General features: G+C 51.1%; 10 protein-coding genes across 10 annotated transcripts; 5 read left to right on the forward strand and 5 right to left on the reverse strand.

Annotated features, from left to right (window-relative positions):
- Positions 1-230: 230 nt before the first annotated feature.
- On the reverse strand, positions 231-2141 carry NECHADRAFT_54713 (uncharacterized protein; the record flags this gene model as incomplete). Its single annotated transcript, XM_003043569.1, has 6 exons — positions 231-452; positions 537-868; positions 916-1098; positions 1148-1601; positions 1649-1753; positions 1800-2141. The coding sequence occupies 6 exons, from the start codon at positions 2139-2141 to the stop codon at positions 231-233; spliced, it is 1638 nt and encodes a 545-aa protein (XP_003043615.1).
- A 314-nt stretch (positions 2142-2455) lies between these two features.
- Positions 2456-4398, reverse strand: NECHADRAFT_88199 (uncharacterized protein; the record flags this gene model as incomplete). The annotated part of the gene is made up of 4 exons (XM_003043570.1): positions 2456-3741; positions 3800-3923; positions 3971-4301; positions 4343-4398. 4 exons carry the CDS (start codon positions 4396-4398, stop codon positions 2456-2458), a joined length of 1797 nt encoding a protein of 598 aa, XP_003043616.1.
- Positions 4399-6781: 2383 nt separating this feature from the next.
- Positions 6782-8789, forward strand: NECHADRAFT_54913 (uncharacterized protein; the record flags this gene model as incomplete). Its single annotated transcript, XM_003043448.1, has 3 exons — positions 6782-7096; positions 7213-7488; positions 7665-8789. 3 exons carry the CDS (start codon positions 6782-6784, stop codon positions 8787-8789), a joined length of 1716 nt encoding a protein of 571 aa, XP_003043494.1.
- Positions 8790-9067: 278 nt separating this feature from the next.
- Positions 9068-10037, forward strand: NECHADRAFT_54646 (uncharacterized protein; the record flags this gene model as incomplete). The annotated part of the gene is made up of 2 exons (XM_003043449.1): positions 9068-9106; positions 9156-10037. The coding sequence occupies 2 exons, from the start codon at positions 9068-9070 to the stop codon at positions 10035-10037; spliced, it is 921 nt and encodes a 306-aa protein (XP_003043495.1).
- Positions 10038-10056: 19 nt separating this feature from the next.
- On the reverse strand, positions 10057-11201 carry NECHADRAFT_73130 (uncharacterized protein). The gene has a single exon (XM_003043571.1). The coding sequence runs from the start codon at positions 11181-11183 to the stop codon at positions 10125-10127; it is 1059 nt and encodes a 352-aa protein (XP_003043617.1). The 5' UTR covers positions 11184-11201; the 3' UTR covers positions 10057-10124.
- A 1162-nt stretch (positions 11202-12363) lies between these two features.
- NECHADRAFT_54997 (uncharacterized protein) lies at positions 12364-16908 on the forward strand (the record flags this gene model as incomplete). Its single annotated transcript, XM_003043450.1, has 3 exons — positions 12364-12756; positions 12809-13340; positions 13388-16908. The coding sequence occupies 3 exons, from the start codon at positions 12364-12366 to the stop codon at positions 16906-16908; spliced, it is 4446 nt and encodes a 1481-aa protein (XP_003043496.1).
- A 904-nt stretch (positions 16909-17812) lies between these two features.
- Positions 17813-18901, forward strand: NECHADRAFT_88204 (uncharacterized protein; the record flags this gene model as incomplete). The annotated part of the gene is made up of 2 exons (XM_003043451.1): positions 17813-18648; positions 18691-18901. 2 exons carry the CDS (start codon positions 17813-17815, stop codon positions 18899-18901), a joined length of 1047 nt encoding a protein of 348 aa, XP_003043497.1.
- Positions 18902-19328: 427 nt separating this feature from the next.
- Positions 19329-21126, reverse strand: NECHADRAFT_88205 (uncharacterized protein; the record flags this gene model as incomplete). The annotated part of the gene is made up of 3 exons (XM_003043572.1): positions 19329-19392; positions 19463-19727; positions 19782-21126. 3 exons carry the CDS (start codon positions 21124-21126, stop codon positions 19329-19331), a joined length of 1674 nt encoding a protein of 557 aa, XP_003043618.1.
- A 595-nt stretch (positions 21127-21721) lies between these two features.
- On the forward strand, positions 21722-22896 carry NECHADRAFT_54623 (uncharacterized protein; the record flags this gene model as incomplete). The annotated part of the gene is made up of 4 exons (XM_003043452.1): positions 21722-21815; positions 22019-22150; positions 22200-22347; positions 22395-22896. The coding sequence occupies 4 exons, from the start codon at positions 21722-21724 to the stop codon at positions 22894-22896; spliced, it is 876 nt and encodes a 291-aa protein (XP_003043498.1).
- A 923-nt stretch (positions 22897-23819) lies between these two features.
- On the reverse strand, positions 23820-24682 carry NECHADRAFT_73952 (uncharacterized protein). The gene is made up of 3 exons (XM_003043573.1): positions 24381-24682; positions 24130-24318; positions 23820-24078 (listed from the first exon to the last, which is right to left on the reverse strand). Exons 1-3 carry the CDS (start codon positions 24396-24398, stop codon positions 23935-23937), a joined length of 351 nt encoding a protein of 116 aa, XP_003043619.1. The 5' UTR covers positions 24399-24682; the 3' UTR covers positions 23820-23934.
- Between the last annotated feature and the right edge of the window lie 446 nt (positions 24683-25128).

Genomic DNA, 25128 nt, shown 5'->3' on the forward strand with positions numbered 1-25128 from the left:
AGCTGAAGTGGCCGGAGCCGGTGGGATACGGATCATGGCGTGACGCCTTTGGGGGACCTCTATCGCCTGTCAGCTACCAAGAGCGCACATGGCCTTTCCAAATGTCTAGATGATAATTGAATATCTAGCCGAGGTGCCAAGAATGGTGCGTTGGGGTCACCGTTGGTGGTGAAATGTCCACTTTCACTGGTAGAGAAGAAAACCATGAAAACCGCCAGAATCTAATCTGCTCATCCATCAACCTCGGTGATGCTAATGCCCCAAAAGTCTGCTGGGTCAAGCACCGGCTGCCCCTTTCCAAACGAGTAAACTCCAAACATGACCCCTGTGAAACAACCTCCAACGGGTGGTGCAACAGTCAGCTTTTCGACCGGCGCGAGCATCGCCCCTATTGTGTCGTTACTGCCAGACGCTGTCTCTATGGCGGAAATAGAATAGTCTATGAGACGAGCCTCGATCGTGAACTGTATTTGGGTCGAGCCAAGGTCATTGTTCGAGGTGGAAAGCTGGTTGAGTGTCAGCTATAGAGAAGTCACAGGAGAGAAAGTTACGCCAACCTTGACATTACCAGCCTCGCCGCTTGGCTCTCTAAATGTGAGCCTCGGTAAAATATTGCCGTTCTCGTCTTGATGTGCCACGATTCCTACCGTGGCATACGAGTACTGGCTCCACCAAAGCACTATCCCGGCCTCGTAACCCCGAACAGTAGGGTTAAACTCCATTGTTGCACTAAAGGTCTGGTTATAGGAGGTTTGCTTCCTGAGAAGCATGGCAGGGCACTCGGGACTAGACAGGTCGAAGCAGTTCCCGTAGAGCCTGAGGAAGCCGGGTCTCTCTGTCAAGCTGTAACACGTCTTGAGTGGCGTATCTGCCTCCTGTTAGCCATAGCTAGTGTAAAAATTGCAGGGCATGTACTTTTTTGGTACCATCCCAACTCAAGAGTATCGCGGGAAAGATCTGCCTCCCATTTTTGCTTTGTGGGACCCGCAGCTGAACTTGGCAAACTCCTGCCTTTGGTCTCGAGGGTGATGTTGTTTCCATCGTTGAAGACGGGCCAATCGTCCACCCACTCAACCTTGACAAGGAATGTCTCCCGTCCTATCAATGTCAGCATGCAATGTCGCTTTAGAGGGGAACTTGGAAATACCCAGCTGCGGTTCCAGATAACGCCCCTTGTCCTTGACAGGCCTTACACCCAAAAACACAGCCCACCAATGACCATCACCATCTTCAAAGACATCAGCATGGCCCGTCCTCTGCACTTCCTCATCCGGTCCATTATACCACAATGCCTTTCCCTGACCCTCCCAAGGGCCATAGGGGCCATCTCGACTGCGGAAAACCCACTCCTGATGGCCAACCTCTGTGCCTCCTTCGGCTGTAAAGAGATAGTAGTAATCGCCGCGCTTGATAATGTGGGATCCCTCTGCGATACCAAATGGAGACTCTCGGATAGGCTTCGGCGCTGTAAGAGTTCTCCCAGTTGTAATGTCTATTTCCGAAATGTGAATGGCAAAGTCCTTTTGCTTGGAGTCGGGTGATCGCCACGCCAGTCGCATAGTTGTAGACAGAAAGACTCTGCCGTTATCGTCCCAGAAGAGCTAACAGCATTAAGTACAGAGAATTCGTTTCAATTCGAACGACTTACGTCCTGATCGAATCCCGGATTGTCAAAGTACACTGGGTCAGACCAGCCATTTTCGTCCCAGATGTTGTCGGTCCAGACATAAAAGCCACGGGGAAAGATGCGTTCCTTGGACAGTCAGCTTGTTTCTCATTTCCCCCTTTATGGATATTACATCAGAAGTAGGTCGATATCTTTGAAACACGCCATTCGCTAGATACCACCTCTTTTCATCAGGTCGATACCTCAGTGTGCTCGCCCAGCTCCCCGCACCAGGTTCCACAGTGCGCATCTCAATCTGGCTGCGTCGCGTAAGAGCATGACCGATGAGTTTCCAGTCAATCAAGTTGGTAGATGTGTAAATAGCGCATCCCGGAAAGAACTCGAATGTCGACGTGCTAAGGAAGAAGGTCGTAGGCTCCGAGCCAGAAGCGGGCACGACGCAGATGGTGGGATCAGGGTTGAAGCCCCTGATGACTGGGTTCGTAAAGGTTACGTTGGATGCGTCAGTAGCCATGATTGATGCTAGTAGTAGTCAAAGTCAATGATTAAAGAAAGTGGCTGATGCTAAGGAGTTGGTCGTCCCATGGTTATAAGTCGTCCTCGGTCGATGTTGGCCGATCCCGCTCCGGCTTATGTCCGTTGCATTTTTCCATCAATCAGAAGCCCAGGTTTTCACGCTACTCAGCTCATCTCGAGGCCTTCAGCCTATTTTCTCTATGGTGGAGGGGTAACCATCAATAGGTAAGTCCATGTCATTGTGAAGAGAAGAAAACATTGTCTTTAAAGATCTCTGCGGAATATGTCAGATATCGGGTAAAAGTAGTTGAATCAAGCCCGGTGCACTCTGGGAAGAACCAGCTTCCCATGTGAAAAGATCACATTTCTCCCACCAAATCTCTCCTCAGTCCTATCACCACCTTCATGCCTCATAGCTGGTATGACCGACTTGCTATTCACAGAGCCAATCTCAAGCTGTAAGCTTTGTCCTGGATCGAACAAGAATGCGGTTGGAAACAGCGGCACCTTGATAGCGTACTTCTTCCCAGGAACCACCTCTGACTTGGGAACCGGGGGTTGGCTGATGACTTTGTCCCTCGCAAAGTCTTTCTCAATTTCTTCGCGGTGTGAGAGGCGGAAGTAGCCTCTAGCAAAGCTGTCCATAGGCTCACCGTGGTTTCCAACAAGGATAAAAGGCTGTTTGTCTGCTGTGATGGCTCGCAGATAGATAAAGAGGTCCATGTCTTGAGCTTCGGTGATCACTTCGAGTTCCAAATAAGGTGACCCCAAGATCTCGAACTTTTCGGTGAAGGGATTATGCAAGGTAAACTCGATGTTGCCTCTCAAGCCTTGATAGTTGAAAGCCATTTTCAGTTCCTTGGATTCCACCAGGCTCAATGTCTTGTCGGGGTTGAGATAAAATGCCACATCTTCAGCATCACGGGGTGGAAACGCTTGTTCGCTCTCTCGGTAAAAGGTCGAAGTGCCGTGATGCTGAATAAGTCGAAGTTTAGGGACATCCAGCATCCCATTGTCTGCCTTGTTGAAGAGGAAATAATCCAGGAATTGCCTCTGTCGTCTGATGTGTTCGGGATCGTAAAAGGCCGCTAGGTGGTTTCCCGTGTGCATTTCCAACCACTTAAACTTTGATGATGCCCCGTTATAGGCTCGAATGTTTCCTGGAAGGTGAAGCTCTGGATCAGTCCAGTTGCCGGCGAGATATATCGGAACCTCAATGTCAGACAGTTTCCGCACTCTACCCAGAATATCCCAAAAGCCTTCTGTGGGATACTCCGTCTCCAAGCATATCCCAGGAAAATCCACTCTGTTCTCCGCCAGGTCTCTCTCCGATAGACTCCCTTTGTCCCGGCTAGCTTGTTGGGGGATGACGAGATTCTTGTACCAATGGGACTGGAAGTTGTAGCTGTATATCCCGCCTCGTCGAGTAGATTGATACATGTTGCACTGAGACTCATAGGACACAACGCATGCCAGATGAGGCGGCTTCTGCATCGCAGCCCAGTACCCAACCATACCGTAGTAGCTGATTCCTGAACACGCAACCTTGCCGGTGGACCAGGTTTGTGTGCCTGCCCACTCAATAATATCGTAGAGGTCTAAATTGAGAGTCCATAAGCTCGCTCGTACTACGCTATGCAGAAATAGGTATCCTACCTTGTCCCTCAGCGTCGTCTTGAATCAGGAGTGAGCGTTCCAGTCCGAAGGAATCAAGTTTTCCCTGGCTTCCACCAATGCCCCTGGCGTCGACACGCAGCAAAGCATAGCCAAAGTCTTTTGTCTGCTTGGTATCAGCTGGATGTTATCTGTCATGTATCAATATCTTACCCAGATTAGTGGATCGCATAATTCGAAGCACGCATCAGGGCCCAGGGGCTTGATGTGCTTATACATCTCAGCATATATAGGGGTCTGGGGCAACCCAAAGACAGATGCATGCGTGTCTTTGCCATATGGTCCAAGACTGCAAAGTACTGGAGCTTTCTGTGCGTGTTTGCTTGCCGATAAGGGTAGGAATAAGTCTGCACATAATTCGATGCCATCGCGCATAGGGATAAAGAGGTTTTTGATGCGAGTGTATCCCTCAAGCTCAGTCTCGCTCCGACTGTACCCAGTCTGCGAAATGGTAAATGAGTCCATTTTAAGAGGTGAATTTGCTCTAGAAAAGGTATAGAGAGAACCAGCTGGCTACGAGCTCACTTTGAGGCCCGAGCTTGAGTTTTATGCCACGTCTTCGGCGGCGGAATCTTGTACATGTCCGAGCTACAGATAACCTTGTAGCGATTTTCCTCTTGCGTATGCCTCGACCCGCTATTGGTTTTCCTAGATCCCAGCTAATAGCTGAGCTCGAGACTCCTCCCGGCACTTTACTCGGCTCTTAATGCGGGGTTTGGGTTTCAGATACTAGTCGGGATAGCTTCAGCTGGCCCGTAGGATGAACCTTATTATTGAATACCAATAGTGCGAGCTGCAGAACCCATCATATTGCTAGTGAATGCTAGGGCCGAGGTTTGGCGGTTCGCCGAGGTGATCTCGAACATCCTGCTTAGACTTGAACCAAGCGGAATTGTATTCCGAGCCCTGCAGTGTTCGGCATGTCAGTGGGATGAAATGAGCTTCCCAGCAGCCAGACCTGAAAATCCTAGTCATTTTATAATTTTGCCTTTGACGTCTCCTCAAGGAGCCCCCCTGGATCGCCGTCATGAAACACCCCAGTTGCATCCTCTAATGCGCCATAATGCTTGCTGACGGCAAGCAATCACACATCCTCCATTTGCTATCATTGGCCGTAGAATTTCCCCGTGAGCTGATCGTCTCGGGGAGTAAACCCGCTTTAGGAAGCCCGGAGACGAGAGTTCAGCATCTCGCGTATCAAGATTAGCGATGGTCATCGAAGGAAGGGTGCAGACTTACTGGCACGCTGCCCGTCGATAAACCCGGCGAGTTGAACTTTGGCTGCGCCCTTGAAAGCCTGGCAATATGGCTCTGATGTCCGTTGCAAGGAGGCCAGCGTACATGATTCGTTCCGATACCCTCGTCAGCGTACGACGGCAACAAATCAGTCACCTTCTACAGCATGCGATGCAATACCGCTCTATCGTCCAGCAAGATGCGGCCCAAAATGGTCGGGCGAGCATCTCCGCAGTAACAGAGAAGTATTACGCTGCCGATCAAACCATGCTGCCTAATTTGACCTCCCTCGCCATCGGTGACGCTGTCAGTAGTGATCCAGAGAATCGCCTCCTTGACGCCAGCGTGGATGTCTCTCGACTTAGCTAAAAGCAATCTCGCTACCTTGTGCGACAGCACCTTGTCGGCTTGAGGGGTCCTTCAAGGAAGCGGCCTCACAGGTACGAGTATTTCTCGTCTATGCCCTCAAGAAATGCGTCCCCCGATCCATCGACGGTGATTATAGCAGCTATCGAGTCTTCGTCCACTGCTAGCGCAGCGTGGAGATCCGATCTGTTCGAAAGTATCGGGGGCGCCTCGAGATACCATGCTAGGAATCAAGACAGGCACTGGAGTCATTTTAGTAGCCGACCATCCCTGGTGCAGCCATGGAAGACTACTTAGGAAGCCTATATCAAGGCAGAGGAAGAGCAATCGAAAAACCGCAACTCCAAGAATCGCACCCTGGACCATGAGTCGGGCCTCCTCTAATAGCGTCTCTGTCAATCAGGACAGGCAAGGCGCCTGAGTAAATTCTAACAAGAATCCAAGTTTGCAGTTAAAAAGATACAATGAGAATCTAGGAAGATTTATAATAGATAAAGTTGGGATTTCTACAAGTTTGTAGGAAGGCTCTTTAAGTTGTCTAAAAATATCTCTAGAGAATGTCACAAGATCTCGACAAAGATTCTTTTGTGAATCCCAGATTACTTAATAGGTGAAAGCATTCTTCAACTAAATTGACTAACTTAGCAAGATATGCCTAGGTAAGTTACGCCAGTTCTCTTCTTAATCCGTATAGGACGCTTCTTAAATTAGAAGTTTCACCTGAGGACCTAGGATATTAGAATTGCCCTCCTCTGCCCACATCTCCCTCCCATCGACCCCCAACAACGAATCACGATTTGGGTGGCCGAGTTCAAGCCGACTAAACTCTTGTGCCTACATGGCCGGGCAACTCCAGCCTGGTCACCCAACGTGGATCGCTTCATCTTTGAGGCAACAAACACCTCAAACGAACGTCGCCAATGATGTAGTTAGTCAAAGGCCAACAGAATGCAAGCCACCTCGATTCTATCAGGCCCAAAACCCAGTTCTGGAACGCCTGCAAGATCAACCCAACAGCATTGGCCTCTCCATCCGCAGCAGACTCTGTAAATGTCTCACCATGAAGGATCTCAACCGCATGCCAAGGCCTGTACATGCAGCCCTCAGCTATTCTTATCCAAAACCCAGCCCCCGAGCCGCCTTATGGGGGGCGAAAACGCCTTGTTGCGCAGCTCAGCTATCTGCATCTCAGCGATCCTATGGTCCGTGATTGGCAATGATCCGACTCCTTCGAGCCACACGCAGCGTGTCCTTCAGATCAGGCTCCGACTCTCTTTTCTCTTTGTGTAACAGACACATGTTTTAAATCTCTCCTTCCCCCGCATCTTGTGGGGGCGAGGGGACAGTAACTTGTTTGCAGCCATGAGTAACAACATTTGCAACATATCGCTCGAATACGATGCGGGCAAGCAACAGAATATCACATGGGTCGATAGCCCCAACGCCCGAGGCACCCTCGACATCCTCCAAAGCTGCGTCTTGACCCTCGTCGCATGCATCTATACGGCTCTGCACCTGGATGTGCCTCTCAAAACGGCATGGCACGAGGTCTTTCTCTACAAGCTCAAATGGGTCCTCATCACTCTCTTTGCGCCCGAGATTTCCGTGTACATGGCCGCGGATCAGCTACAGCAGGCTTGGAGCCTCAAGAAAAAGCTTTTAGCTTTGGTTCCAGAGGTACAGACCGTGGTACCCGACACGGGGGAGAACGAGGTAGAGATTCCTCTAGTGGGAAAGAACAGCAACGCTAAGAGCACAATTGTAAGAGATATTGTTCAGCAAGCCGGCTTTAGCTAACACAGTATTCTTCCCAGCCAGATATCAGTCTCAAGTACGCCTTCTTCATCATCATGGGAGGTGTCCGCGTCAACGTCGACGACATAATCTCCCTCCCCGACCTTGACTTCAAAGCCCAACGTCACTTTACCACGCGTCCTTACACGATCCGAGTCGGCCCCAAGACGATAATCCAGCTTGCCGAGAAGGGGCACTGGATAAACATACCAATGCAAAAGATTGACGACAAAAGCAAGGCCGACGTCCTTCAGAAGTGTTTGGTCATGATCCAGGTTTCTTGGATGGTGATGCAGTGCATCGTTCGCAAGGTTTATAACTTGCCTCTGGCTTTGTTGGAGGTTCACACTATGGTGCACGTTGTTTGCGCAATGTTCCTCTATCTCTGCTGGCTGAGAGTGAGTATCCTCATGTGAAATGACCTCTGGGCCAAGTATTAATCCCTTCCCAGAAACCATTAAACGTTCTTGAGCCCGAACTTTTGGACCCTGGCAAGTTCAAGGGCACCATAGCCCTTCTCGCTCAGCAACAATTCTACCCCAACATGGCCACCAGGTTAGCCCTCGTTCCGTCTCAGGAATACCCTAACCAGCCACCTTTCAGAAGACGGGGCGGTCTTATATCGCATGACTGGATCACACCGAATATGGGACAGCGCATCACCCGAGAAGAAAATCCATGGCTCCCGGAAAAGATGTGGGATTATCTGCCCCCGGACGCATGGACGAGGCTCAGATCGGACCTCTCTGATCGACTACCTATAGGTGCCTGGCGATGGCTCCCCCCAAGGCCAGGACGTTGGATCTCATACAAAGACACACAGATGTTTCCGGGCGATGTTCTCCCGTGCGGCCTTATGTATCATTCCGAGTTTCAAGATCTCCCCCTCCCACTAACAGAGGAGTTCCTCAACCGGTGGGGTGCCATCTTAAAAGCATTCCCGTTCTACGGTCGCGAAGAACTAGCCAGCACCTCCAAGTTCCTGAGAGTAAACAGGCTCGGTTGGGACTTTGAACCCGTTGACCCCGAAGAAGACGCTCCAGTCCAAGGCCAATACCTATTCCTCGCACGCCTGAAAGAATTTGCACCCGTTCCAGATGGCATCTTCAGGACCATGCCCTTCAGCGCTGGCAAACGAAACCTCGACATCAACCTCAAGGTGTTCACAGAAAACACAGGTTCATCTTTTGGTCTCCTCAAGTTCTTCAAGGCGTTCCCATGGCTTGCGGGTCTCGCCCTTCTTCTGTCTGGTATCTACGGCGGCGTCCACCTGACAGCTTGGCGATCGGTGTTCCCAAGCATCCAAGAAGAAGTCCTTTGGAAGGTCAGCTGCATCTACATCGCGGCTGTCCTCCCCGTGTACTTTATCATTGGCCCTGCAATGTCGGACGTTGCGTTCTGGTCTGGACCTGAAACCTTTACTGCGGTTGGCATGTCCACGGTGATATCACTTGTTCTTTTGATATATGGTGTTGCGAGGGTTTTTATTATTGTCGAGTCTTTTATTAGCTTACGGGTTGTCCCTCTTGGGGTGTATATATCGCCAACTTGGGTCCAGATGTTTCCTCATTTTTAGTAGCCACAGGAATAAAGAACTTTGTCCCTTCGTACCTCGTTCCCATATGTTCTATGACTACGTTAAACTTAAGAAGCCACTCTCACTATCAAGATCAAGATATGATCGTCCTCTTCAAGTATGACACGGCTAAGACGGCAGGACAAGCTAGGGAGAGCTTCAGGCAGCCGGCCCCACACGGCGGAGTTCCGCCCATTGCGGGGCGGCCAAGAAGCATAAAAACATCGTCTATCCCCGAAGCATAACATTCAGTACAACTCAACATTTATACATACACAATGACTTCTACCGAGATCAAGAAAGTCGCCGTCTTTGGTGTAAGAATCCCTCTACTTCTATGCTTCTTCCAGGCTAACTTGTCCTCAGGCATCCGGCAACTTTGGCACACCCATCACAGCCGCCCTCACAAAGGCTGGTTTCGACGTGACCGTCATCTCCAGAACCGAATCATCAGCAACCTTTCCTGAAGGACTCCCCGTCATCAAAACCGCTTATACTCTCGAAAACCTCACCAAAGCCTTGGCCGGCCAAGATGCCGTAGTCTGCGTCGTAGGTCCCGCCGGCGTCAGCTTACAATCCACCATGGTCGACGCCGCAGAAACTGCTGGAGTAAAACGCTTCATCATCGATGACTTTGGCTGGGGTCCAAACTTTACAAGCTTCCCCGAGTTTGAACCCGTTCGCGCTCAGCGGCTCGTGGGAATGAATCACGCCAAGGCCAGAAGCAAAGCCAACCCATCCTTTACTTGGACCGGCATCGCAACAGGCAATCCCGTTGATTGGGCTCTCAAACGGTTTCCTCTCATGGGCTTCGATATTTCCAACAAGGCTGCCCTCATCTACGATTCCGGAACGGAAAAGTTCACTGGTACCACACTTGAAGGCATCGGTCAATCAGTCGTCGGCATCTTTCAAAACCCAGAAGCCACAGCAAACCGCACCGTCAAAGTCTTGTCCATAAAAGTAAGCCAAACCGAACTCCTACAAGCCTTTGAAAGCGTTTCAGGAAGCAAGTGGGACATTCAGAGATCGACAACAAAGGAATTGATAGACGGGGCGCGGGAGAAGCATGAGAAGGGAGACAGGGGTTGGATTCTGGCGTTGGCGGTGGCTCAGCTGTTTAATGAAGGAAAGGCCATGTGTCTTGTTGCGCCTTCATGGGAGGAATCGGATTCAAAGTTGTTGGGAGTGGTAGAGGTGTCTCCTCGTGAGCTTGCTGCCACTGTTCTAGGTGTCTCTACAGACTGAGGGGGAACTTGCCAGGATTCGAGAAATTTACATCAATCACATTTCACTACTAAGATACATTCCGCTTGCCAAAATTGACAACGTTGTTCACTTCATAGGCTGCTGAATAGCAATCTTGGCGAATCCCCCTCCAACCTTGACAACACGTTGAATCTCCTCCAACGAATCCTCAGCCGTTCCATCCAACACACGAACAGGCACAGACCTAAAAGCCCTCCCATAATTCTCAACAGCCCAAGCCAAAGCCTTCCAAGCCTTTTCGTAGTCGGCGGGTCTCGCAGGCACAGTGACCGGGTGTGGCACCCCTGCAAGCTGAATGGTAAAGTCAAGGTTTGGTGTAGCGATTGGGAACTTGAACTGCTTGCTCTCCCTAAACAGAGTCGAGGCAGCTGCAGTTTTCTCTGATATGCATCGGAGTACTTGGTCTCCCGAGCTGGGAGCTCCCGCAGCGTCAAACGCATATGTAAAGTCGTCGTAACCAAGTTCTTTCAACGCCGTGCCGATAGATTCGTACACATCCTCTGCCCTGTAATCAAAACACTTGGTGGCTCCAAGAGACTCGAGATGCTCAAACTGTTCAGGTTTCGCCGCGACGATGACAGGAGAGATGCCGCTTGCAACAGCGAACTGAAGGGCACAGTACCCCACAGCTCCTGTAGCACCCCAGAGCAAGAAAGGGCCGTTCTTCTCAAATTTCTCGGTTTCTCCAGGGAGCGGAAACCCGAGGTGATTGTAAATTGCATCGGCAGCCGTCATGGCGACGACAGCAAGACAAGCCGCATCAGACTGGGGCAAGTTGTCAGGGACCTTGAAGAGCATAGTCTCGGGACAAGTGAGGTAAGCTTGGTGAGAGCCATATTTGGACGGTCGACCCAGGCCAGATGGCGTGTAACCGGCCACAATATCCCCTGCTTTATAAGACGAGTCTGGATTGGTGGTCTCAATGACCTCGCCGCAAAAGTCGTAGCCGAGAGTGGTGTTGACGATGCCGAGTTCAGTTGAATGCTTAATATCGGCCGGGTTGGCCCCCGAGAACAAAACTTTGATCAACAATTCGCCTTCCGCAGGTTTAGGAAGTTCCTGCTTCTGAATGACCTCGAATTGGACATTTTGGGTCACAAAGAGTGCTTTGGTAGCGTTGGTCATGGTGAGTTGTGGTGGTTGAGCCTGGGTGTTGCTTCGAAGATCAGAATAGTGCGAGATGATATCAACAGAAAAGGAAGAACTGGACAGAAACTTGGCAGATTTGGTCAAGTTGTAGTATATTTATCTATCGTTCGTTCTTCGTATAAAGTTTCGCGAAATGCGAACATCTGGCCATGGCGGGCACATTGACCACCCCGGCTCCGATTACGTGATCAGTTCCAGAGGTTGAAGCTTTGGAGATGCAAGATCAATTCATAGCACAGCACAATATCAACTGAGTCAGTAAGTATAAAATTCAACGCCCATTGGTCTCAATATACGATACATCACCAAGGCACACAAAGGAGGTTGACACAGGGCTTCAGCGTCAGGTGAGCCAAGATTCCCACTTTCGGGCAACCAACAAGACAAGTAGAAAAAGAAACACGCGTTCCAGTTCACGGCCGTGTTCCTTCAAACGTCGATGAATACGGAGGCGACAAAAAGCAAAGAGTCATGCTGCTTCTGCATGTCTAAGCCACCATCTGTTGGGTTTCACTGTGGGGTTCTACAGGGCGGCGGTGCCCCTCAGGCTGGAGAAGACACGTCTAGTACACTTTCTACCCCTGTCATCTCTTTCACCGACAGGCATTGCTCTGATCACAGTTGAAGTGTCAAGGCTTTTGATGTGACGAGGCTTGTTGAAATGAAGAGGACTGGCCTTTCTCTTGGCTTCTACAGCCCAATGACAAGCCCTCCTACAACTTCATTTCCACAACTTGACTCCCCCCTGCCAGCCCGTCAGCAAGCATCCGACGTTCCGAGGATGTGCAGCACTCAGGTGATGCAGCAGATCAATAACGCGAAAACCGACCAAGGCTGGGCGTCACACAGACAAGGGGCGGAGAGGATCGCTCAGCCTTACCGACACGGGCATGGTATATCATGCAGAGTCAGCACTCGCCCCAGGTTGACGTCTTTCGCACCGTCCCGTTTGACTAAAACTGTTCATTGTCTGACAGGGGTTGGTTTTGGCCCCCACTGCTTGGGTTCACCATCTTTTTGACGCCTGGGTAAGAGGTTGCAACCTGGAGTACAAAAGTCGCCTCACAGACACCATATTCGTTGTTATTTTTGACCAATTACTTCTATTGATACCCGTACCCAAGCATATTCACATTCATATCCTGTCATCGGCATCATGGCGGCCGACAACAAGCAGGATGATGCCGTCAGGACCCAATTCACCGAAATCCTCGATGCCGCCAGCAACCTCTACTCAGACTCTTCCAAAAAGGAAGACCTCGCCAACTTCCTCAACCCTCCGATCAAGTCCATCAAAGACCTCATCAACCAGATAGAGACGCAGAATGAAAAGTTCAGCTCGTTCCGCAAGAAGCGCCAGTCCCTCTTCAGCGCCCTCGCCGCCACCCTCGGCCCCGTCGAGATCGTCGGAGAGATCGTGGCCGGAGGCGCGAGTGACATGTTTGCGCCCGCCGAGGGCATCTTTGGGGCTGTTGTTTATCTCATCAATGCTGCGAGGGATGTTTCGGCTGCGTATGACTCTATTCTCGAGTTGTTTGATCAGCTCAAGGTGAGCGATATCGTGCCCAACCCCGCATCGCAGAATTAACCAGTGAGCAAAGGACTTTACGTCGCGACTCGATGTCTACATCCAGCATCAAATGTCCGACTCTTTACGGAACAAGGTCGTGCATATTCTTGCTACTCTGTTCGAAGTGTTTGTGCTTGCCGCAAAGGAAGTTCGTCGTGGCCGCGTCAAGAGGTACTTCCAAAACCTCGTTGGCGTCGACAGCCCCGTGCAGGGCGCCCTAGACAAGCTCAAGGCACTCAACATTGGCGAGGAGCGTCAGGTAATCGCCGACACGTATGGAGGCGTCAACAGGCTCGAGGTCAAGACGGACGATGTGGCGAACATGGTGAATCAGGTCAACCAGACGGTTCTGCAACTCAAGTCTGAGGCTCGGGAGCGGAATATGGAGTCTGCTCAGGATAAGCTCAAGCAGATCCTGGAGCCTTCGCCATTTCCTGAAGACTTTTTTGCTCTGTTTAACAAGTCGAGGGCAGAGAGCACTGGAGAATGGATCATCAAGGATGATATACTCAAGGCGTGGGTTGACAAGGAGACACAATTCCTCTGGATCTCAGGCGCTGCTGGTAAGTCGCCCTTCAAGAAGTGTATACATCAGCTAATCAGCTATCAGGAACTGGCAAATCTTTTCTCACAACGAAATTGATCGCCTGGGGCACTGAGCATCTGCCCCATGTCGCCTACTTCTACTTCCGCGACAACAACCCAGAGACACGATCGGTTCTTCAAGCGCTCAAGGATGTGGCCTACCAACTCAGCGAGAGCGATCCCTTTTACGCCAAGCAGCTCCTCAAGAGTCTGCGCAGTAACGACGAGATCAGAACAATCCCCAGTGCTTTTAGGAAGCTCCTGGTGCAACCCTTCCAAGAAGATAAGCTCAACAAGGATATTTACATCTTCTTTGACGGCATTGACGAAGCCGACACTGCTGAAGTCGAAGAACTACTCGAGCAACTTGGCTCTGACGATGAGTCTGTCCACAGACCAGATCACTGCAGACTTCAAGTCGCTCTCATCGGACGAACATACATGACAGAGACGGTAACCTACGCTCTCGACCCAGACAACCGAGGCAGCCATGTTGTCAACACCCTCAACGTGACTCCCGACCGCAACGCCCAAGATGTCAGGGCCTACATCGAGGAGAGTGTCTGGCGTCTACGCAACCTCAATCGATCACCTCCCGAGTTCAAGGACAAGATCGTAGAGGCCATGGTCAAGCAAGCCGCAGGACTGTTCATCCTCGCAAAGTTCATGCTCGAGGACATTAGCCGGAAGCGACACCCACAGACGATTCTCCAGAGTCTACAGTCATATCCCAAGGAGATCAACGGCATGCTCGCCCGCACGCTCAAGAATTTGTCCGAGACTCTGTATGAAGATCAAGCCAGTGATCTCAACGAGATGTTACAGTGGGTTGCCTGTGCCGAGGAGGTGTTGAGTCTGGAGCAGTTAGAGGCTGTTCTCATCTTTCGATTTGGTGATCCGCCTTTTCATCTCGAGGAGACTCTGCGAGGACAGTATGCCTGCTTCTTTGAGCTTGAGCGTGAGGATGGTTTGTCCACTGACGATCTCATCCGGGAGCACGAAAAGGAACAGCGCGACCTAGGCTCCGGCAGACGATCAAGCTCAGCCAGTCGTCCTGGCTCTGGCAGAAACGACAGCCCAAGCCAAGGAATCTTTGGCCGTTCGACCGGCACAGATCTAAACCGAAACCTCTCCCCAGGTCGTCGTGGAAGTCCAACACAAGCTCTGAGTCCTTCACGAAGCCCAGGACGAAGTCCCGCCCGCGGTGCCAGTCCCGCCAACAACTCAGACCTCTTCGACCCCATGAGCGAGATGGAGTTCCGATCCAACAAGTCCAACACGTGGGTGACCTTCTTTCACTCTTCCGTCAAGAGTTTCTTCAGTCAGGAAAACTCTGCCAAGCTTGGTGCACCAACTACAGGCCCTACCATCGGCTTTGACCCTCTTGTGGCTAGAATCCACATCGTCAAGACCTGTCTATCCATCTTTACCGACCAAGCCTGGTTCAACAAGCACAGACTGGGCAACAACGGTCGGGAGGCGATCAAACAGTACGCTGCATGGTATTGGCAGGAGCATTTGGCTGTTCTCGACCCAGTGACTGTTCCAGCTGCTGAGAAGCGAGAGCTTGGACAGCGAGTGTACAAGATGCTCACGGACGACAACATCATCCTCGACTGGACTCTCATGTACGAGAAGAACGACGAAGGTCTTGACGTTCTTACAGACTCCAACATGAAGGGTCTTAAGAAGTGGATGAGTGACCCCGAAGTCCTCAACTCGCTCACTGCCGAGAACAGAGAATGGACAAAGAAGGCCCTGGAAGAGAACCCAGGCATCTTCAAGCCCATCGGTGACCTGTACGCCAGAGCCTGGCTGTCAGAGGACTTTAAAAAGTACACCCCCACGCTCTTCTGCTTCAAGATTGTCCAATCCATCGCCTTCATGCAGGAGGGCTACTCATGGACAGACTGCAACCGACACTGGACCGAGATCCCCGTCGACAAGCGTATCGCAAAGGCTGGCGAGTGGGCGCAGATCCCCGAGTCTGCACATTGGCACAGACGCTACGGAAGTACGTACTTGACCAACGACATGAACAGCAAGGCTCTGTTTCACTACGACAAGGCCCTCGCTCTTGACAACAACAGCGTCGAGACACGTGGTCGTATCGCGTACTGTCTTTCGCGGGATGGTCGTTTCAAGGAGGCGTTGGAGCAGACTCTCAAATGTGAAACGATTGAGGAGGAGAGTATTGCTGGTGGTAAGCTTGATGAGGAGGCTCTCAAGGCGAGCAAGTGGCGTTTATACAAGGACCACATTCTCATCGCAACCTGCTATGAGGAACTCGGCAAAGCTGAAGACGCCATCGTGTACTACCTCAAGGCCATGAAGAGCGCCAAGGTCGTGGGTCTCAACAACAAGGCATGCAAGGAGTACTTTGAGCCTGAGCTCGGATACCTAGAGCTCCTGGCCGCTGAGGGTCGACACGATGAAATCATCAAGTTCCTCCACGAGCTTGATGAAGAAATCACAGACACGGAGCATCACCGGACCCAACTGGTCGAGTTTCTCCTAGAGTGGTACAACAAGCCTCTCATCGTCGACTGGATCCCCAAGGCAGCAAGCAAAGTCGGTGCAACGGCCTTCATGATTGAGAGGCTCGAGTTTACAATCGAGGTTGCCACCGCAACTCGTGATCCCCTCAAGGCTTTGTACCTGAGATTGGCACTCGGTGCGACACACACCTATAACCGTGAGATTGACGCTGCCATCAATTTGTTTGAGCGCATCACCCAGCTGGGCTACCGTCCACGTGGAAATGTCCCTACTCGACAGGCCTATGCTCTTGCTTTCCAGAGACTCGCGACACTCTACAAGGAGAGGATCCTCCACGCTGGACTCAAGACACCTGAAGCCAACGGTTGGCTAGACGAGCTCAAGAGCGTTAAGGACCAGCAAAGCAAGCACCAAAACCAAGACATGCCCATCAGCATGGTCGGTTCCGACGTCAACGTAGCAGCCATCTACCTCGCCCTCTTCAACCGTCTCCTCGGCAACACCACAGGCGCAGACCGTGATCTCCGCCAGCTCATAAACGACAGTATCGACATTCTCTCCGACGACGACGTTCAAAACGACGAATACGCACTCGACAACCTCCTCCGTCTCTTCATCGCAGCCGACGACATGGAAAACGCCTTGGCGCTAAGCCAATCGATGCGAAGAATCGATCCCAAGGCATTAACATCCACACCCAGCGATTCACCCGTCGTGCAACGCTCAGAGCCCAAACTCCCCGAGATCCAAACAATGCAACAATCCTGCGCGCAATGTCTCGATCCAATCCCATCTTCGGATTCGTACTTTATCTGCGAGTATTGTATGGAATGCTACGACGCAAAGTGCATCAAGGTGATACAAGGTGAAGGTAACAAGACAAGCGATCACAGAGCAGACTTGATCTGTCGGAGCGACCACAAGTGGTTGACGGTGCCACCGCTGCAAAAGGTTCTGCATAGGGGAGAGATTTTACTCCCGGATGGAAAGATTGCGAGCTTTGGGGAGTGGAAGGCTGGGTTGGAGAAGAAATGGCCGAGGAAGTAGATGAGTGCGAAGCATTAGTGGAGTTGAGGGTGCGTGTTTGTTACGGGAAAGGGATTGAGATTGACAGCGCATCTCAAATTGAAGCATAGCGAAGGTCATTGGGATACACATGTTAGGTAGAGTCTAGATAGACAGCATGGATGAGGGCTGCGGCAGCATGCCCAAAGTTCCGTCGGTGTAACTCGTGGGTGCCGTATATTCTTTGCAATGTGATCAGGATGATTGACCCAAACGTTTAAATGAGATACAAACAGGATTCCCGGGCCGGGATACTCATTAGGAAAAGTTGACGGCTACTGCCCAACGCATATGCATGTCCCCGTCAAGTTTCGTTTCAGGCAACAAGATTTAGGTACAGAGACCAGAGCGATACGACTCGTCCCCTGTATCAGTTACATTAAATTTTATTCACATGCTCTATCTGTCTATCTGTCAACAACACACACTTCCATCATGACCTCCTGCTTGCCCCTGATCGGCCCCATCTCATCTCTATGAGAGCGCCACAGTCACTTATGCATCTTCTCGTCCCATTGTCTCTAGGCTACATTTGCGCTAAAGACGGCACATTCCGTCCAGCCTTGTTGACAGTGTTTGTTCATTGCATGTGCCATGTTGACCCCCTGTCTGACGGGTACACGCAGCCTCATCACCTCTCCAGCTGCTTTGCTTGCTTCAAGAGAAGCGGGAGACAGCGCTCACCTGCAGTAGTCCGTTCAGCCTATGAAAGTCTGATGCTATTTGTTTGCCGTTACCTGAGTCATCGGGTCAATTATCAGCACTCGAGACCCGAAAGCAGCATATATGTCCTCCTTCTCGATCCCCAGTGCCATGGCTCACCGGCAACTCTTCTTCACCAATCAACCAGATGTCAATCATAGGCACCAAACGCACCGCAGACATGATGTCTGACGCTTCCGAGCCCCCCAGACATTACTTGGAGAGTACACTAGACGACCTACCCCCATCATATGTTCTCCTCAATGCCCTGAAAACAGGCGTCAGCATCTTCCCTGACAGTCACAATCTAAATGCCCCTGGTGGCACCGATAAACTCATTGAGCTCGACTACGGGAGTCGTTCGTGCGTCGTCCACAAACCCGGTCAGCCCTTTGTGGTCAAGAAGCTACATCCACGTTTCGGTTTCAACAACCATCAACTCGCCAAAGAGGCAGCGACGGAGGCCATGCAAACAAACGAGGTGTTTGAGTACTTCGAAAAGTGGCAGTCAAAGTCGGGCGTCTCTATCAGAGCTCCAGGGAATGCCAAATGCATCGAGAACTGGCAGGAGTTCTGGAACGCGCACAAGGACAGTCTGCCCAGCCCATGGAACTTCCCGACCCCGGCTCTTAAGATGGACATGATCTACCCCCTTCCGAAGGCTGTAGGGCGTGCCTTGATTCAACAATTCTACCCCAAGCGTGAAGGCTCGACTATGGACCCATATGTGGTGGAAGAGATCTTGAATCAGTACGGAAATCAGCACTGCTTGGTTCAGCCGTGCCTTGGACTCGACGTGCGTCCCAGAAAACCAGGCGACTTCAGTCTTAACAATTTCGAGCTGTCTCTGGCCGACATGCAAAGCATTGGCATCAACGTTGCTGATCTCGCGGCGGCCATGGGCGAGGCTTTCGGCCTCCTTCACTACTCGCGTCGGCTTTTCTGCGACGGCATCAAGTTTGCATTTGGAACTTCACTAGAGAACAAGCAGCACAGGCACAGCTCGCACATCGTCAACCTGTATGTCTTTGACTTTGGGGACTGCTTTGAAATTGACAACAGGGATGAAACGGATGAGGATGGTCTAGTCATGGCCGACACCATGCTCGAACCCGACATTCGAAAGTTCATTCCGAGTCCCCTCAAGAGTCCAGCCCTGTACAATGTCTTCAAAGACGCTTATATTGGCCAGGCTATACTCAAGGAAATCAAGCTTCTTCCCTACATGGTCATGAAGAACTATGAGAGACGTGTAGCCAGGGAGTTTCTGTGAGCCTATGGAGTTATGAATGGACAAGCTGGTGTGGACTCGGGACGATGGATTCAGAGCCAATGTCCAGGCACTCCAACCTCTGTGCCATCCTCAAAACTTCGAGTGATTGGAGCGTTCACCAGCTCAACAACCTCAAAACCAGTCCGTCGGGCAGTTACTGGCGTCGGTCTTGTAGCAGTTGAGGTTAGGGCTGGGGTCGCCTGGGGTCGATGCTGAAGCTGGAGTCTGGTAGAGATAGAAGGAGAGAAGAAGGGAACCTCGGAAATAAACAGTATCGACTAAAAGAATATCTAATCAAGCCTTATGCTTTGCACCTCATTCCCCTCAAAGTCTGCTCTACAGAAGGGACGAGCTTGCTCGCCACCACTAGCTCTGGGGTAGAGGGCCCGAAGCCAGGTCTTAGGGACAGGCGTTTCTTCACCGTCTATTAAATCCATCCTGACAAGTCCGAGCCGACGATACGTGATTGTCTTGCCTTCTCGATTTGGCGGCTGTAGGAATACCAGTAGAGACCAGTACCGTTTCTCAGCTTCATGCTTGGCCAAGGGCAGTAAATAGTACCTGCCGACGTCGGTAGGCAGGGCTCGATCGAGGGAGACTCTCAAGTTCTGATCCTTGTAGATCAAGGCTCTTGAGACCGGACCAGGATGTCCAAGCGGCACTAGTCTCCCCTTCGCATCGACGAAAGCACTTTTGACCTCTCCAAAACTGTCTGAAGCCACGGGAACGGAAGTGGCCTGCTCAACTTGCACCAGAGAAACAGCCCCTTTAGGAAGCTTTTGGAACCGGACGCGCGCTTCCACTGATGCCCAGGACCATGTGGGAGCTGCTCACTAATGGTTAAGACTTGGGTGCAGGCTAGTTCAGGGGGGCATCTCACCAATATAACCACCTTCCCTCTTCTTCTCCTCCTCCAACGTCTCCCAAAGCAGACCATCAACCAGATGCCGCGTCCACAGTCCAGTGATATACTCTGATTTCAGAACCGGCGAGAAAACTCTGGCAAGGCCTGCAATGGCAACGAGCTTGTCGCTACGAACTGAAAGCTTACATCCCGAGTACTTCATGACTGTTTCGTTCCACAGCGTAGAACAGTCTTTCCCCTCGAGACCTGCAGTCCATGCCTTCAACGTTGAGGTAGAGGGAAAGACAGAGGAACGCAAGAACAGCTGTTTGGCCGTCATCTCCCGACATTCCCACACGATAGAGTCTCCAAAGTGTATCGTCCTTGGTGCAAGCAAATGCTCTTGTATCACCCATGCACGACTATTCAGAGGCATGTCTCGATCTGCTTCCACTATCATCTGCGACTCGGGGTCGAGATTCTGTGTCTCGCTGACTCGGAAACAAGTCGGACGAGAGCCGCTGGTACCAAACGTTTGTTCAAGTCCTCTTCGACGACCAGGCCCAGACAAGGTTGGTGTGAAGAAATCGGAGTTGATGTGGTCTGCTTTCGAAGCTGCAAAAGTGATGAGGGCGTTGCGATACACGTGTGCCATGGTGCTTGCTTCCTGATGCCATTCCGACTGCAGCTTTGAGCCCTGCACGATGCATAGAGAGTCAATCCAGAGATAATTCACCTCGAACCACTTGGCCATTTGCACAGCGTCTTTAAATGTGCGCCGCAGACGGGATAGGGGAATTCGATCTCGCATGAAAGTCTTAAGATTGTCGCGGTTGAGCGTGAGGAACGGCCTTGTACCCCATTGATGGCTAAGAGCAATGTAGCGGCGGTCACTCCCCCCCGGAATATCAGCTGAGAGTTTCAACTTCATGTCGCGGACGTCTATCAGGCGAGTTGGTAGCCAGCCGGAATCGGTGTCTTCTCTGCAGTTGCCGTGGGTTGCAAGGCATTTCTTAAGACACGTCTGCAAGGATAGCAAAGCTTCCCAAGAGAAAGGATGTGGCGTCATTCCAAAGAAGTTTGGTCTGGCAGTATAGCTAGAGAGTTCTGGAACAGGATATAGGATCTTGTCCGGGGCCACAAGGTGCACATCGAGTCTCTGGGTGGCCCCCTCTCCAATATCGTGTAGTTCGCACTCAAGCATTCGAAGCCGTTCGTTGGCTCTCTGGCATTGAACACAGGTTCTCGAGGATTCAATGAGCTCATCGAGTGACCTGCCCTTGCCAATAGGGAGAAAGCCTTGTTGATCCTCGAGCGGATACTGGTAAGAGCAGAAGGAGCATTTGCGGCTCTCTAAGTCCGTATCGATCTCGATATCCATTTCAAGGTAATGAGAATTGCTCAAAGGAAACAGTGACGTCTATGAAAGAGCAAGCAATGGATCATTATGAGAGCGGGGGAGTCTCTGGACCAGAGGCAGCCCAGGCTGAATCTGGGATCAGGCGTATTGACCAGCCTGGTGGTAGGCGGAGTATGCATAGCTGTCTGGCAATAAGCCTATTGCATCGGGCGAACCACCCCCCTCAATCATTGAGTATCCAGCTCTCTGCCTTGAGCAGGCAGATAGAGAAAGCAGGAGTGATTTCTTCGACCCGCCTGGTAAGAAAGCAAAAAAGGCATGCCTCATCTTAACCAGACGGTGAACTCTTGGTTGCCCGAGGTGAGCTAGAGGTGAGCCGCAAACCCGAGGTTACCCACAACCGGCCTTGAAGCACCCGCCCCTGCATGACAACCGAACCACGCTGTAAATTAGCGGCTGACTCTATCTCACTCAGTGTGTTCAGCGACATCGGCTGTAAAGTGACGAAATCACACATCCACTTCAACCTCTTCCCCCACGTTTTCCCCAATAAAAAAAAGGTTACCCATCAACACCACCAAACCCTTGCGATAACCCGACAAAGAGTTCAAATATAATGGCGTCGACATCGCAGGAAGCTGAAAAGAAGAAGAAGCCCAGCGCTCTTCGGTCCGTCATTGCCGGATCGACAGCTGGAGCTATCGAGATCGGTACGCACAAGACACACGCAATTCCCCCTCCGAGCTCGAAACTAACGTACCATCTACAGCCATCACCTATCCCGCCGAATGTACGTCCACATAGCCGAAACCACTCTTTTCCCCCACCGAACCGGTCGACTTCGAGAGAGGAAGACACCAAGGTCGAAACAAACCAGAAAATACATAGGGGAGAACTGATGAGGAGCGTCTAGTTGCCAAAACCCGGTCACAGCTCAACCGAAGGTTAGCAGCTGGCGAGAAGCTACCATGGCCTCCGTTTGGCAAGCAGTGGTATGCCGGTTGCACCACCCTGATTATTGGAAACTCGGCCAAGGCTGGAATCCGTACGTGTGAAGCCGTTGCAAGGTGTGGCGTGAGGTTAACGAGGGGCAGGATTCGTTGCGTTTGATCAGTACAAGGCACTCCTTGCCGATGAGACTGGCAAGCTATCAGGACCTCGAACTGTCCTTGCGGGTTTCGGCGCTGGTGTGACAGAGTCGTTGCTAGCTGTGACTCCTACAGAGAGTATCAAGACGACACTGTAAGTCCACCAAACCCCTCTCTTTTACAGTATACTCACCCTCCCAGAATCGACGACCGAAAGCTCCCCAAGCCCCGAATGCGCGGCTTCCTCGACGCCATCCCCATCATCGCCCGTGAGCGAGGTTTCCGCGGCTTCTTCCAAGGCTTCGTCCCCACGACAGCCCGTCAAGCCGCCAACAGTGCCACGCGCTTCGGTTCCTACACCTTCCTGAAGCAACTCGCCGAGTCCTACACAGCACCTGGAGAGAAGCTCGGCGCCGTGGGAACCTTTGCGACGGGTGGTCTGGCTGGTCTCATCACCGTGTACGTGACGCAGCCTCTCGACACCATCAAGACGCGAATGCAGAGTATTGAGGCGCGCAACATGTATGGCAACTCGTTCAAGTGCGCGAGCATCATCTTCAAGCAGGAGGGTGTTTTGACATTTTGGAGCGGTGCGTTACCACGACTTGCGAGATTGGTCATGAGTGGTGGTATTGTGTTTACGCTGTATGAGCAGAGCATTTCGTTCATGGAAAAGGTGGATCCAGAGGGGAGATATATTTAAAGAGGATAATCTTTATAGAGGGAGACTCGGTGTTGAGGCGATGCTTCAAAATACAACAATGGTTTATCAACTGATATGAAGCACATGTATTCACAACGAGGAAGTGAATCGAATCTAAAGATTTGCTCAAACTAGAGTTGTTTGAGACCTACCTGAGGTAATTGCATCGGCATGGATGGCGGTCTTGTGTGCAAAAGTACAACTTTGTGCGTGCATGGGATATTGGCCAGGAAGTCAAGTCAATTTATGATTCATAAAGATGGTCAATAGTCAGTCCAAGAAGACCTACAAATGTCAGTACTGGATCGTTTCCAGGGCCGGGATCGTTTAGATACTCATCAGGCGAAACATCTATAAACTATAGCCATAAACGAAGAGGTAACCCCAGCAATACGAACCAAGCTTCAAGCCATTCATTCCAAGAATCATGTAGATCGTCAGCGGCAATGGCTGCTGCACGCGTGCGTCCATGTGGCTCACGCATCATGGCTATATGCCCGAGAACCAGGAAATTACTGCTGGTCGAAATTGGGGAATGTTTCTGATGCTCGTGTCTCGCACAACGAGCGGTTTCATTGACCTCGTATTGATTGGGATTGGAGGCAACAGTTACGGCCTTGAATACACATTTATAAATAAACGAATGAGGCTTACATATAAATTCCTGATATCGTGGCTTGATCAGTTTCTCTATAAACATTCTCTGATGGCTGATGGCCTCTTATGAAGACGTCATTGATGATAAGAAGAATTCTCCATCATGATAGACAACATGATCTAGAGCTATGTTCAGTAGCAGTTCGATCCCAATCCTACAGACATCAGTAAGTAATAAATGGTTGCTACAAACGCTTGGTAGAGTCAAAAAGACTGTTTATCCTTTGACAAAGTACACACACTGACGGACAGGAACTTGAGGGAATCGCTTTTAATACAGCTAATGTACAGCCAAATGCAACCATATCATATCATCAGTACCCTTTGCACGCCGGCAAACCATGTCTCCTTTTGTATAACCGTCCGCATGTCGTCTCTCGTTTACTGGAACCGAATCATACCGCTCAATCTCTTGCCCAATCTCTCTATCCAAGATCGATTCGGCGCCTCGTCAATCTCCCTAACAAGATCCTCAAAGTATGTAGGCTGACTCTTTGGCTCTAGCAATCGTCCCTTGAGCTTGAACTATCCCCTTCGTTAGCATCCTTCCATGTTAATGTTGAGGTTTGTGCGTACTCGATCGTTGTATCGGTCTTGGAGGAGGAATTGCAAAGCTCGAGCCTTGAGTAGTTCCTCCCGCTCCATAGAGGGCTTGTAGTTTTGGTATCGCTCGGTTACGGCCTTGCCGAGGACATCTTGGAGTTGGTGATCCGGTCGGAGGGCCTGCTTGGGCCAGCGGGCAAAGACGTCGGAGTAGATTTTGCGCTGAAAGAGAAACCGTTAGCTAAACGTTTATCGCGGCTGCATTATAACATGTCTTGACTTACAGATAATGAGCGCGACATTGTGAATTGAGGACAAGGGTGATTCCAGTATCGTACTGCGCAACCGTCAAATTCCACGACGTCAACCATGAAGAAATTCCCAAGAACAGTGTGCCCGTCACAGTGTAAACTCTAATCAAGACTGTCATGCAAGGCCCATCTGATTGGGTCATGTGGCGCCTGCCTGAGGCCGCCACGAGACCCTTGCAATTGATTGCCTCATCACCATCTCTCGACAGAAGCCTGTGATGGATGGGGCATGGTCTGTGGAGGTGGAGTCCTCTCGGAACACAGCCCACCTCGCGAACCACATCCAGGCACTCAGGCTCTTCTAGGGGACTTTTTTCCGCCTGTGGCTTTGTAATTGATTTGGGCGTCTGACTTGTTCTCTTCTCTTCTTTGTACAATCATCACCCCTTTTCCATGTTATTGAGTTCAGCCAAAGGGGTCGAGTGTACGTTTCAACCCGGCCCAGAAAAGGCGCAAGGGTCAAGAAAAGATAAAGCGGGAGTCGTCATCCAGTGCGATTAGTGAGACAGGAGCACAGTGCGCAGGCTGCACTTTAGCGTGTCTCGGCACTACCCACCTGCACATGTGCCCCTATCATTTCTTCCCGGATCCGGGTATTCCAGAGGGTTCTCACACACGCCCGCACTGTGCCGATACCGCCGTGGCCATCCCCATCCGAGTACGACGACCGGGACCCGGCGGCATTATTGATCAAGTCCGCCCCCCGAAACTCTGGCTGCCG

Source organism: Fusarium vanettenii, assembly GCF_000151355.1.
Source record: "Fusarium vanettenii 77-13-4 chromosome 13 genomic scaffold NECHAsca_28_chr13_5_0, whole genome shotgun sequence".
Classification (NCBI taxonomy): Eukaryota; Fungi; Ascomycota; class Sordariomycetes; order Hypocreales; family Nectriaceae; genus Fusarium; species Fusarium vanettenii.

What these genes read in the sequence shown, in the direction of transcription:
- NECHADRAFT_73130 (XM_003043571.1), bottom strand. Translation starts at nt 11,183, where the DNA reads ATGACCAACGCTACCAAAGCACTCTTTGTGACCCAAAATGTCCAATTC.
- NECHADRAFT_73952 (XM_003043573.1), bottom strand. An exon ending in AAGACCGATACAACGATCGA is followed by an intron (nt 24,079 to 24,129) that starts GTACGCACAAAC and finishes CGAAGGGGATAG; the next exon opens with TTCAAGCTCAAGGGACGATT.